The following is a 14,934-nucleotide window of genomic DNA, read 5'->3' on the forward strand; positions in this document are numbered from 1 at the left end:
AAGCATATCTGCGATCCAATGCCCTAGTATCTTTTCTGTTCTTCAAAGACATCCTATCTCCTAACTCAGAATATTTTTATTGATTGTTCCCCAAGCCTGAAATTCCCTCTCTCCTTCTCTCCACCTCCTGGTTCCCTAATTCCTTCAAGTCTGTGCTGGAACCCTGCATTCTACAACCTGCCCATTCTGATCCTCTTTCATTATAGTACCCTCCGAAAGGGACCCAGATGTGCAAAAATATTTGTAGCAGCTCTTTTTGTGGTAGCAAAGAATTGGAAAATGACTAAATGTCCAATAACTGGGGAATGGCCAAAAAAGTTGTGGCTATCTGTTCAGACAGGGAGGTGAGTGGCCACTATATAATAAAATAGCTGGAGATATCTCTAGGAGCAAAATGAAAGTTTATTATACATTCTCATGAGAAGCAGGCGTCACTGTAGTCACATAAGCAAACAAAGGGAGGAGGCGCTTTGCAGGGGCAGAACAGCAGAACATATAGATCCCTCCCACCACTGATCCTCATCCTTACTGCTGAAGGAATATGGTCTTACATTTGTAGGTATAACCCTCCTTCCTATTGATTTTTTTCTTAATTTATTGGATGAACTGAAAAGGAAGTAACTATAGACCAATAGTTAACTACACTGTTTGTTTCCTGTGAATCACATGAATTGCTGAAGCTTGGAACTAGGTCTGACCATTTCTGCCCTACAATCCTCTGAGAATAGGGATCATGTGACTTCCTGAAATTTAGACCTAAGGTCCTACAGTTTCTGAGAAATCTTCACCTAGTCCCATTCATGGTATATGAAGATAAGGGAATATTATTGTTCCATAAAAAAATGATGAACAAGCTGATTTTAGAAAGGCCTGAAAAGATTTACATGAATTGATGCTGAGTGAAATAAGCAGAACCAGGAATCCTTTGTACACAATAACAATAAGGATGTGTGATGATCAACTATGAAAGGCTTAATTCTTCTCAGTAGTTCAGTGATCCAAAGCAGTCCCAGTAAATTTTGGACAAAAAAAATGCCATCTGCATCCAGAAAAAGAACTAAGGAGACTGAATATAAATCAACACATGTTATGTTCACTTCTTTTTTCTGGTGGTTTTTTTTTTGTTTTGTTTTGTTTTTTTTATCTCTTCCATGGTTTTTCCTTTTTGCTCTGATTTTTCTTTCAACGTGATTCATAAAGCAATGCATATTAAAATTAAATAAAATTTTAAGGAAAAAAATTCAGCCTTGCTTGGTCACATTTAGTTAAGCAGGTAAGCTATTTCTTGTGGAATAAATGGCAAACCTCTGTCCTGTGATAACCAACAAACAAAAAATTATGGTACCCTCCTGTCAATTATTTCAAACCTATCCTGAATAGTTGTTTCTCCCATTAGAGTATGATCTTGAGAGCAGAGGTTGTCTTTTATATTTCTTTATATCCTCAGAACTTGGTACTATTCCTGGTACAATGTAGATACTTAATGAATGTTTATTGACTGACTGATAGACAGATAAGTAAATATAAGGTGATTTGAAGACAGGTTAAACATCTTAGATCAGAAAAGATTTCACAGAAGAAATGGCACCTGAATTAAGGATGAAAAGAATGAAGAATTGTTCAAATACACAGAAATGGAAAATGAAATGTAATATTCAGGTAACAGTAGTTGTCCAGTTTATCTAGAATAGAGAAAATATGTAAAGAATAGTAGTATAAAATAAGGTCAAAAAGGCTATATTAGAGCCTCATTGGAAAGAATCGTAAATTTTAGTCTCATGAATTTGTGTTTTCTTCTGGCAGCAATGATAAGAAGGCACTGACAATCTTTTAAGCTAAGAAGAAATGGGGTAAGACTTATGTCTTAAGATAATTTTGGTGACTTATGTGAAGCAGGGATATCAAACTCACAGCTCCAAAGAAGAACCATAAAACTCTGCAGTACAGCTAGACCAGATTAAAATATAATTTGAAAATATTTTATAAGTTAAGATGTAACAAAACATGACATGTTAATTTGATTTTCTAAGCTAATGTGTGGCGTAATGAATCCATTTCTGTTTGAGTATGACAAGTTCAAATACTGAGTTCGAATATTGCTTTAGACATTCACTAATTGTGTGACTCTGGGCAAGTCACAACCTTCCTCTTCAGTAATAATAGCATCAATCTCAGAGGGTTTTTATAAGGTTTATATGAGACAACATATACAAAATGTTTTGCAAATTTTAAGAGCTACTATTATATTTTATTATATTACATTTTGGATCTGTTGAATTTAAGTTATCTATATAATATTCAATGGAATTATTAGGGAAACACCAGACTTAAGAAGGATTTGTGTTAAGGTTGGGAAGGGACCTAAAAGGTTGGGGGTCACAGACTAATATCCGGAGATGTCTCAAAAGAATTTGCAGACTTGAAAACATCTCCAAGTCAAGGGGTAAAGATTATAGTAATTATAATGCCAATTCAAGCAGTCTAAATTCCAAGAAAATTTAGCAAAGAAATGGAAGCAAAGAGGCACATTTATCTAGTTCTTCATGTTATAGATATGCTAATTTTATGATCCAGAGGTAGAACCAAGGAATAGTCTCTGGAATTTGGTTATCACTGACCAACAGACAGTAATGTTGACAGATTGTTAGAACAATCATATTCTTAGAAGGCTGGGGTGGGGGAACCTCAGGATCAGAGTTTCCAAAACCAGAGGACTTTAGAATCACTGACAGATTGATAGAGCAAAAGCCAAAGATCAGAGGACTTTAAAATTATTACTGTCTCCCATAGAAGCTATATGATATCATCTCCCCTTTCAAGCATTGCATCCGAAATTAATGTGGGACAAAGGGATAGAAATCTCATCTTCTGGAGCTGCTTCATGCTGATAAGGATTATAGAGTTATCTCTGCCTAGTGGGGTTCAGACTGAGGTGGAGGAGGAACGACTTGAAGATGGAAGCAGCAACATTCAGAGGGGTGCTGGATGTTAGAATCAGTTAGCCAGTGGTATTCAAGATGAACAAAGAGTTAGAAGTTCATAGCTTGGAGTCTGGAGGAAATAAATCTACCCAGGAGGAATGTTAGTTCTCAGAAGGTTGTGAAGAAGCTTCAAAGAAGGTGGTGTAGAAGAATTATGAATGAGTTTGACATAATAATTTTGGAATGAGTATCTTACAAATATTATGTGGGTAAGAGATCCTTTCTGGGCAAGAAAACAGGATAATCAGGTTAAAGTTATTCCCCTGAGGGGATAGCTAGTACAAATGGGGTGGCATCCCGGGTGGGGATGGTGACATTTGGGAGTGAGGCCTTTGCAAAAAATGCATCAGGTCCCATCTGTGGACTGCTTTAAGGATGCTGAGGTCACATCATATCCAACAATCCTGAATGCCCCCACTGCCCATAGAGTTCCCTATCCTGGCTAAAGACTAAGGAGCCATCTCTCCACTGGCAGGGATCACAGAATGACACCAAGAGAGCTGGAGAGAAAATACTAAGAGCAAAGCTTTCATCCTTGGAGTGTTGTTAAAGGAACACCTGGGGAAAATGGAAAATAACAAGAAAGAAAGTTAGAATGAGGAAGAGAAGGATACAGGCAATCTCACCCTTCTCTATCCAGTGTGTTTCCAGGAATCCTGCAGAAGAATATTTTCAGGTCCTCTATGGGTTCAAAGAAATATTCAGGAATGTCTGAGGGAGAAGTAACAGGGTAGCATTTTTAATTCTAGAAACATGAGTCCAGCTGGGGGTAAACCTTAGAGTTTGCACTCAATTCTCTGGAGTCTCCAGTCAAAGTTTAGGAAGAACTCGCTGGAGTATGTGATTCATATTCTCCACCTTCTCAGAAGACTGAGGCTACCAGGCAGAGTAGAGATGATAAGTAACCTTAAGTGCCCCAGCCACCTTTTGAGTTATTTGAGAAGTGAAGACTAGGCCATTGTGGCTCTGCAAAGAGCTAGGAAGGCCAGAAAGAAGTTCCACTGGCTTGCCTTAGGGATTAAAAACTGGCCTGAGAGTGTTTGAAACCACCCAAAAGGAGAAAGAGTATGTCCCCTTTAATTTCTCTTTCACATTTAATAGAATTTTTTTGCTGTAAAAAGTACCCTTTCTTTCCATGTAGCTCCACAAATGTGCAAAATAAGAAAAACATATTTGGAGTCTGTATAGATGTTCATTCTCTTTCCTTTCCCAGTTCCAAAGTCCTAGTAAGGGCAATTAGTTCAGCTTTCTGAGCAGAAGACCCAGGGGCAGTGGCTTAGCCTCCAAGGTACTATTGAGGGTCACCATAGAATAACCTGCCTTTCCCCATTTACACAATGATCAGGGAGCAATTTAACAAATTGATAAATAATGTTAGGCCTTTTGATAAAGAAACTTCATACCCCTGCATGGGGGAAAGAGCCTAGAAGTTAGGAGTTTGTAAACCCAGAGAAGCCTCTCAGGTGGGGCTGCAAATCAAGATATCATCTATATACTAGATAGCCACTGCCTGTCCAAATATGGGGGAACTGTCATGGGAACCCTGAGCTACCTCCATATTATGAAAATGATTGCCCATGTTAATTAGTGGGGGTTTACATTCCCCTGATTTGCCCCTTCAAGAGCAAAAAGAAATTGTGAATCTTTATGCAATTTTATGTAAAAGAAAGCATCTTTAAGCTCTAAGGTAGAAAACCATTTTGTCCCCTATGATACTTATACTGGGCTCATGGCTTCTACTGACCATTTGCTCTGATTATAGAAATTTGCTATAAGAGGAAAGAGCAGGGACATGATAATAATAGCATCAAAAAAGTCCTTCAGGCTTCAGTCCTTAGATCTGTTTGACAACTGATCATGCAGTAAAAATTCTAACTCATAGCCAGACTCAGGAATAATCAGGCAGGAAACAAAGAAGCAGAAGTAGGAAACTAAGTGAGAAGGATCCCTCCTTAAGCAAAGGTCAAGATTGTCATCCTAATTCTTGATCAGATAAGGACATCCAGGAAGGCATTCCTCTGAGTACTTATGGCATTTCTCTCCATGGGGAATTACTGATTTAATGATCAGGGCAATCAAATTCAAAACTCAAAAGATTATAAAAACAGTCCCAAGAGATTTTATCTCTACTAGCAAATTCTACTAATCTCAGTTTAGGACTAGACACATTATTTTAAAAGTTTACCAGGACTTACATGCATGAGATTTCTGTTTAACATGTTTTATATGTTTAACTTTATCCTGATGCAAAAGATCAATTATAAAATGAGCTTATAGATTTTTAATAAACTATATATCCTAAACAGGCTCATTTCTCAGGGCTGATGACCTTGTTTGCCCTGATGGTTTCAAGAAAACTGGCAAGCTTAATTAAGGGGAGTTGACAGAGACCCCAAGGAAAGGGCTGAACTTGCTGTTGCTCACCTCAACTATTCTTAATGTTTTCGAGGGCTGTGCTGTTTGATACCTCCCCCCACTCTGTGAAGGGAGAAAGGAGTTGCATATCTCATACTTGGAGGTGAGCTGATAAGACTTTCACCTCATCCCTCTTGTTCCATACACAGTAAAATTACCAATTTTAGGTTTCATGATAACAATAATTCCAAGTAATTTAATTAAGAATTTTAGAATTTTCTTAAATAATAGCCAAATAGTCTTAGCTATAATTTCTATTCCCTTAAATAAGTCCCCACTTTGTTTTAGGAAGAAAACAAGACAATTCTTAAAACTGAGATAGAACAGATTTTTAAATTGACGACTTTAGTTAATGAGATTCCCTAGATTCTGATTAAATGTTCTAGGCAAACTGTATGTCATTTGGTTATTTTCCAATTTACACAAATCATTTATCTTTTGTGAGACAGGAAAAGAGTTAAGGTGTCAGTTTTTAATGACAGGGCTCTAGATAGCTAGAGTTTTTAAAGTAGTAGCAGATTGCTTTTCTGTTTTCCTAAGGTTCCCAAACTCTTCTGTTAATACTATCAGTGCAAATAGATTGCAATTTATATATCCTTTTAGTGAGCTTTAATTAGAGCTGCTTTAAAATTGCTTTTACTATCATATCTCAAAGATTACACACACATAGAAATCATTTTTCTGTTGGTCACAACTGAAAAAACCCATAAAGTTATCAAATATGAAGCAATATATCCAATAAAGCAATTAACATTCATATAGCATGTTTTGCAATCATGATCTTCACAATAACTATTATTTCTCTTTACAAATCAAAAAACTGGGCAGAGATAAAAATAATTTGCCATAAATTGCATAGCTAATATATATCCACAACTGAAACAGAGAATGGTGATCTTATCAAATGCAGAGACTGACTGACTTTCTTGCCTCATACTGCCATGCTGGGTGGTGCTAGGGGTACCCTAATTCTTTCCAAGAAGTTCCTGGACAGAACTTGGTGAAAGCTGGGATGACTGGTGCCAAGATCTCTTTTAAATGGTAGCTTAAGGTGCCAGGCTCAGGGAACACTGACCATTGGTCCTTACTTCCATCCCCCCAAAATTAGATTGGGGAGGTGTTTGGGCAAGGTTTGGGCAAATGAGAAGAGTTATCAAACAGAGGGACTTGAGCTATATTGATCTTGTTAGCAATCTCCACAACTGAGATACACTCAGGAGTCCAGGGAGTGGAATGCAGAAGGTCCCTTAATATCTTCTTGGGTACTTTCCCAAAAGAGCAGAAGGACATTCCAGACAGGCTAGGAGTCAAGGAAGGAGTAGCAAAAACTGCTATTTACCTAGTTTGTTTTACCTTTTTCTTTTCTTCTAGAATGGGGCAAATTCCTAGAATTATCCTTAATATTTCAGGAATTTTTCTTGCAATCATAAAATGACTAATTACTAAACATCTAATCATTGCTTTCAAAATTTTGAGAATCTGCTAAGATATTATTTTAATTTTAATTAGCTAACATTTTTGTGTAGCCCCCAGGTTGGCCAGAGCTGAAGTCCACAGGAAAAATTTAGTCTTTTTAAGAAATTTTCCCAGAATTTCTTAACAACAGCATAGAGGTTTTTTCCTTACTTACATGCATTTTAAATCTTTCCAAGTAACAAAATGTAGCTTATAGAACAAACATGATACAGACATTCTACACAGAGATGCAGACATAGACAAAATGACATGAAAGAAGACTGTCCCATCTTTGGGAAAAGCCAGAAAATTTTGTCAAAAGCTATCCTATAGCACTTTGTCTTCTCTGATGTCCCAGAGAAGATGAAAGAGTGGCAAAGATTCTCTAGGAACTTTTGCCAAAAATTGCATCCCAGTCTGGGCATCCCCAGTCAAGGAAAACTTGCTGAGCATGGAGCTCATGATGATCCAGACAAGCCTTCTGCCAGTGACTTGGGGTGTTCCTATAAGATGTGGGAGAAAAAGTGGGGTGGCTTACCTTGACAAGGAGGGAATCAAACCAGGGGAAGCCAGACGCTTCCTGTATGGGCCATCAAATGTTGGGGTTGGGAAGGGACCCAAAAGGTTGGGGATCACAGACCAATGTTCCTAGACGTCTCAAAAGAATTTGCAGGCTTGAAAACATCTCCAAGTCAAGGGGCAAAGTTTATTGTAATTGTATCGTCAATTCAAGCAGTCTAAATTCCAAGAAAATTTAGCAAAGAAATGGAAGCAAAGAGACACATTTTTCTAGTTCTTCATGTTATAGATATGCTAATTTTATGGCCCAGAGATAGGATCAAGGAGTGGTCTCTGGAATTTGGTTATCACTGACCAACAGGCAGCAATGTTTGTTGACATTGTTAGAACAATAATATTCTTAGGTTGGGGTGGGGGACCTTGGGGTCAGAGATTCCAAAGCCAGAGGACTTTAGAATCACTGGCAGATTGTTAGAACACAAACCTCCTAAGGTCAGGGGGCTTTAAAATTATTTCTGTCTCCCCTAGTAGCTATATTATATTATATTGACAGTCTCTACCCCTAAAGTATTCAAACAACTTTCTTCAAAATTTGGCTACATACTCTTCCCATTGCCAACTTCATCTCTTTGTTCCTGAATGTGTAGATAACTGGGTTCAGAAATGGAGTAAGAACTGCATCAAAGATAGCAAGAAACTTGTCTAGGCTTGATGTAGGAAATGGCCATGTGTAGAAAAATATTAATGGACCAAAGAATAAAACCACTACAGTGATATGAGCTGCCAGAGTCGAAAGAGCCTTGGAAGAAGCACCTGAAGAACGTTTTTGAACAGTGACCAGTATGAAAATGTAGGAAATAATCAGCACACAGAAAGATCCAAGAGAAATGAACCCACTGTTGGCAGTGACCATGAATTGCAATCTATACGTCTCAGTGCAGGCTAGTTTGATGAATCGGGGAAGATCACAGAAAAAGCTGTCCAATTCATTAGGACCACAAAAAGGTAAGTTCACAACAAAAGCCAGTTGGACCAATGAGTGGATGAGACCAATGATCCAAGCAACAATCAAAAGGAAAATGCACATTCTTGGGTTCATAATGGTCAAATAGTGGAGGGGTTTACATATGGCCACATATCTATCAAAGGCCATGGCTATAAGCAACACCATCTCAGTGCCACCAAAAGCATGAATGAGAAAGATCTGAGCAATGCAACCCCCAAAAGAAATTAATTTACGCTTCCTAAAGAGGTCACAAATCATTTTAGGGGCTGTGACTGAACCAAAACCTAAGTCAATCAAGGAGAGGTTGGCCAGAAGGATATACATGGGGGAATGTAAATGAGAATCAAAGGTCACAGTGAGCAGAATGAGCATGTTTCCCAGAATGCTCACCACATAGAGTACAGAAGAAGACACAAAGAGGAGACATTGAATCTCCCATGAATCAGAAAGTCCAAGGAAAACAAATTGAGATACTATAGAATGATTCTCTCCATCCATTGATTCCATTTGGCACCACTGGACCTAAAAGAAAAAAAGATGATACAGGAATCAGAATTCATAAAAATAATATTAATATCCTGTTTTTGAGAGATTATATAGGTTAATAAAGTCAATTATTACCTTAATATGTCACAAACCAAGCAAAATTCACACAATCTCTGAAATTGTTCAATATTGTTTTTTTCTGCTTGTATTTATGTCTTTCTGTTAATGGATAAGTTAGGAGTATAAAAGAAGAATGCTAAGTTTTTAACAAATATCCCAAAACTCATCACATAATCCCAAAAATAATTGAATTCAAAGAGATTTTTAAAACCATCTAGTACAACACAATCATTTTATACATAAGAAAACTGATAGTAGAATTAAGTAACTTACCCAAGATCACATAATTAATGTGACTAAAGCACATTTGCAGCACAGGTATTACTGATTCTAGAGTCCAGGGCTCCTTAAGCTCCACCTAAATATCTCTAGAAGTGAAAGAGAGGCTGTAAACAGTCATTTAATTGAAATGTGAAATGTTGGAATTAATGAGATAAATAGAAGCTAAATATGTAAACTCCAATAAATGATATAGAGAATAAAGATATTCAATATAGGTCCTGTAATTGTCCAAAATAACTCTGTGAAGTCATCTTGGATGACCATCTTGAATGCATTATTTTAAAGGATACATGAGATAAATTATTTTAAAAGATTAAAGATCTTCAGTGCTAACAAATCTTTGTTCTGAGAAAATGACTTGGATTTTAAGAAATAATAAAAAATCATTTTGAGTCAAGTAAGGTTAAGACAAGATGAATTAATGTCATTTCAGGTTAACAGCTTAGCTGTAAGTATAAACCAATAAGAAAAATTGTCTTTTCTGCCTAAATAAAGTAGTTCTGGAGAAAATTCCAATTATATTTTTCCCAATGACATGAGACATAACTTGAAATAAATATAATTAAGCCTTTTGTCTAAAGTTTGGGGACAAGAATAAGGACAGAATGCCAAAAGAAATAGAAAAACAAACTCAGGAAATTACACAACCAGAAAAATATAATGGAATATACAGAGACTGACATGACAAATCTAAAGAAAACAAGAAGAAGGAATATTATCAGAACTATCTGATTTGATTCCATTTCATAGCCTCCCACTGGGAAAACTGACAAAAATGGAAAATGCCAATAGTACATTAGTGCTTCGTTGATAAAACTCTGAATTTGTCTAATCATTATGTAAAACATTTTGGAACTATGCCCTAAATTTATTCAACTGTACATACTGTTTGACCCATGCAAGCACTGATTAAATCTATACCTCAAACAAATTAAAGAAAGAAGAAAAGGATTTCTGTGTACAAAAGTATTAACAGTGTTTTTTTTCATGGCAGCAAAAGAACTGAAAACCAAAAGGATATCCATTATTTGTGGAATAGTTGAACAAATTATAATATACGAATGTGAAGAATTATATTGAGCAGCATTACTTTGATCATCATAATGACAAACCAGGATACCAAACATACAAGATGAAACATCTTACCTATCTACTTACAGAACTGTGATGGAATGAAGGTGCAGACTAAATTCCATATTTCTTGGCATCGTCCAATGTGAAAATTTGTTTTTCTTAATTATGTATATTTGTTATAAAGGTTTTATTATTCTTTTTTATCAGTGGAGATAAAGTATAACCAATGGAAAGAAAATGGGTTTTAGTGAGGTGAAAAAATATAATAAAATTTTCTATAAATAAAAATTTATCATACTACTTAAAAATTTTTTACCATAATATTTAAAGAAATTGTACAAATAAATTTTCAGAAATATTTTTAAAAATAGAAGTCAACAAAATGAGTTAGTATTTCAATGTAATTGGGAAATTAGAGAAAGAAGATTGCAATAGGGATATAAAATAAATTTTATATGAAAAACAATAGAAATATTACTTTGATCAACAGCTGAATGAGATAAATGGACTTGGGTCACAGGAGAAGGAAGAGATGAAAAATAAGTTGATTTCAGCCAATGAGGAAAAAATAATTTCCTATGCTAGAAGACATAAAGAAAGAACCAATTTCAGAGGAACCTGGGAAGAATTTTATTAACCAATGAAAAAAAAATAATGAATAAAATCAGAAGAACAATTTATAAAATAAAAACATTGCAAAATCATGTAAATCTTTTTAACTGTTGGCTGTAATGTTCAGGCTAGCTTTCTGGAGGTCCTCCGGAAGGGCCTTGGTCTCAGCAGGATAGACACCATGAGAATGGACAAGAATAGAGTCCAAAGTCTTTATTGTCTCTTACACAGTCTGTGTCTGTCATAGTCTGACCCAGTCTCAGTCCAAGCCAGTCTCCTCCAGCAGTCTGAACGTCTGACAGTCTCAACCAGTCTCAGTCTGAGTCTCATTTTGTCCCCAGTTCTCCTAAAATACCCTATTACAATTACATCATTACATTATACTGAGTATAAGCCAATCTAGAGTGATTATATCAAACTAGAGTGATCATACTAGATATATGTGAACTAGAGAACCATTATCTCATCAATTCCACTGAGCTAACACCTTGTTTCAAGTATACTTCTTTCAAGTATACTTCTCCAAAATTCAGCTATCTACAGTTAACTATAAAAACAACTAGGATTCCAAAGACCAAAGATAAAACATGTTACCTACCTCCTTACAGAATTGTGATGGACTTCAAATGTAGAGTAGGTCTTATATTTTTTGGAAATGGCCAATGCAATAATTTGTTTTGCTTGATTATGCATATTTGTTACAAAGGTATTGTTTTTCTTTTTTTCTGATAGAAAGTATGCAGAAAGGAATGGAAAGGAAAAAAAATTTTAGTAAAGTTTAAAATTAAATGAAATTTAATTTTTAAAAATTATTATCAGCTTCTCAAAAAAAGGAAATAATTTTATCATGCTATTTCAAGAAATTGTACAAAAAATACTTCAGAGATATTAAAAAAAAAAAAAAAGAAATCAACAGAATTAAAGGGCCATCAAGTACATTCATGTACTTGAAATTCAATTCAACTTTTGAGTTCATAATGGTCCATCGCAATAAACATATTACTGCAAATCTTTGGACATGCAACATTCTCAAAAGAAAAACCAACAGATATTTTTAAAAATCAAAACAAAGTAGTTTTTTGTAAAAATAATAATAATAATAATAATAACTGAAATAAAAAATCTGCAATATGATATGCTGAAGATTAAGAAATAAAAGACTTTGTTTTCCTTTAAATATTGACATATGATTATGGTATTTTAGACTTAGAGGTGGAAATCCATCAAAATTTAATCAGAAATGGAGCAAGAAAGACTTGCTCAGGATCACACAACTGTTATCTGGGGAAACCTCTCTAGTAGTCATAAGTTTGAAGAATGAGAATAGAAAAAAACAGTTTTATGGAAGCTTTCCATGTAAACAAAAACAAAAACAAAAAGAACATGTACTCAAATTAGTGTACAATCTGAAACTATGATCAATTACTTAATCTCTCCATGTAATTGAGGAATTAGGGAATAGAAATTGAAATGTAATGTGAAAACAGTAGAAATGTTGCTTTGATCAATAGCTGAATGCATAAATAGATTTGGGTCACAAAAAGAGGAAAGAAAAGAAGTTGATTTTAGCCAACGCAAAAAAATAATGAAAGAACACAATCAATGTGATAGCATGAAGAAGAAAGTTCAGGATTAGTGGCATAACAATCTTAAATGTGGGTGAGAGGAAGGAACTTCAAGTTTTGTAAAGTATATTTCATAATCATTTAAATATAGGAATTATGTTTAATGTTCTGTGATATGTGTTAAGGTTAGAGAAATGTTAGTATTAGTTAAAAAGGAAGATTATACCTAGTGATAAAATGAATAATTTGACCAAGTATGGGAAAGAGTAAGATGTTTTCTTGTTAAGTCTTTTCAGTCATGTCTGATTCTTAGTAACCCTATTTGAGGTTTTCTTAGCAAAGATACTAGGGTGGTTTGCCTTGCCTTCTCCTGCTCATTTTACAGATGAGTAATAAAGACAAACAGGATTAAGTGATTTGCCCAAGGTAATATAGATAATAAGTATCTGAAACCATATTTAAACTCAATAAGATTAATCTTCCTGATTTCAGGCCCAGCACTTTAGCTGCCAAGACTTAGCTAAATAAGCTCAATAAGCTCAATAAGACATATAAAACATTTATAAATGCAAATGTGAATGATTCAATTCTCAGTAAAAAGAAAAATGATTATCAAATATACTTTTTAAAATTATAAGTATTTCAACACCCAGGTGATGAATATTATAAATCAAGCAAAAATATGAATGAAAAATTACTGATGGAATAGCACATTAAAACTGAATTTGATTCTTTAAAAGAATATGATCAAAATTTTAAAATGAGAAATGAAAAGGTGATTTTTATTAATAATTTCTTTAAAAATCAGAGACCATTATATGCAATTAGAAAGATGCCAATAAAACTTGGAATATTAAAACATAAAACTATCAAAAGACTAAATAGAAAATCAATAACAAATCACAGAAGAAGAAAAAGTTACTATTACTAAGTTGACATATAAAAGGACATAATAAAATCACAAAGAAACTCTATGGAAGATTCATCAAAGAAAAAAAATTCCTATACCATAAAACTATTTTTAAAATTAAATTCAATGAAGAAAATTTAGTCTTCTTTCAAAACTTATAAAAACATATGAAGAAAAAAAGATAATTAAAGATCATTATCATTATCAACATTAGACAATACTAAATAAGGTGCCACTGTGTAATTCCACAATTCATCAAAAATTAATCATTATTGTCAAGAAGAAAGGAAATTACATTATTAAAAAAAAAAAGCACTGGTTCTGGATTCAGAAAATTAAATTTCTGCTCTTCATTGGATACTACTTGTGTGAACTTAGATATGTCACTTAACCTTCTTGGACTTCAGGTTCTTTATCTGTAAAATGAAAAAGTTGGATTAGGTGAATTCCAAGGTCCCTTTACTGTAGTTCTATGATCTTATGATATTTACTAAGAAAGTTTTATCAAGAAATTTTAAATGGCTCAATAATGATTCAATCAGCAGATAATGCAAATAAGACAATGCATAAATATTACACAATTACATCAATAAATGCTCCCCAAATTTTAACAGAATGACAATTTTTAAATCTAAAAAGTTTAGGCATAGAAAGCTTTTTCCTTAACAGTATAAAAAGTTCTTATTTCAAATCAAGAATCAGCATTTTATTTAATGTAGAACATTAGAAGCTTTTCTTTCAAAGAATCAGAACAAAGTGGGGCTTTTTTACTCTCTCTATTGCTGATATTATATAAAGATCTTCTCCCATTACCTGCTTCACATCTATCTTACATAGAGTTGACCCTTCTCCTTGCCAAGGCTAACCTTTCTAAAGCAGAAGTGAATCCTTTCTATTTCCAGCAGTTTGATCCCTCTATCACATCTACTCTTACTAATCTTCAATCTTTTCTTGTCAGTTGGTGAGTTTCTTGCTACTTACAAGCTATGTCCACATTTCCACCATCCTTAAGAAATTCTCACTTGATTCATCCATCCCCGAGTGCTATCATCCAATATTTTTCCTCTTTTTTGTGACTTAACTCCTTATTGAAGGCTATCCACAATTGATGTCTCCACTTCTTTTCCTTTCATAGTTCATAACTCTCTCCACTCTAACTAATAGTCATCATTCAATTGAAACATTTCTTTTACCTCTCTTTGTATTTCCAGTGTTTTAGGATGGTGTTTGGCAGATAGTAAGTGCTTAATAAATGTCTATAGACTGACTAGATCTGTCTGTACTTCAAATTATTAATCTGCATAATGAGAAAATGGAACTATATGATCTCTAAAATCCCTTTTAGTTATAATGTATTAGATTAATTTATTTGAAAGGTATGACTTCATTATAGTTCCCAGGGAATTTCAAAGACTTTTTCTCAATTATATTCATTTGTTTTATCTGAGTAACAAACCAAGAAGCAATAGCAAACTGTTTCTATAGCACCCATGCTCAGAATCTCATCTT

General features: G+C 34.4%; 1 protein-coding gene across 1 annotated transcript; it reads right to left on the reverse strand.

Moving 5' to 3' along the window:
- Positions 1–7,941: 7,941 nt before the first annotated feature.
- Positions 7,942–8,874, reverse strand: LOC127549166 (olfactory receptor 4F3/4F16/4F29-like). Its single transcript, XM_051977001.1, has one exon. It carries the CDS (start codon positions 8,872–8,874, stop codon positions 7,942–7,944), a length of 933 nt encoding a protein of 310 aa, XP_051832961.1.
- Positions 8,875–14,934: the final 6,060 nt, after the last annotated feature.

Source organism: Antechinus flavipes, chromosome 2 (genome assembly GCF_016432865.1).
Source record: "Antechinus flavipes isolate AdamAnt ecotype Samford, QLD, Australia chromosome 2, AdamAnt_v2, whole genome shotgun sequence".
Taxonomy (NCBI): Eukaryota; Metazoa; Chordata; class Mammalia; order Dasyuromorphia; family Dasyuridae; genus Antechinus; species Antechinus flavipes.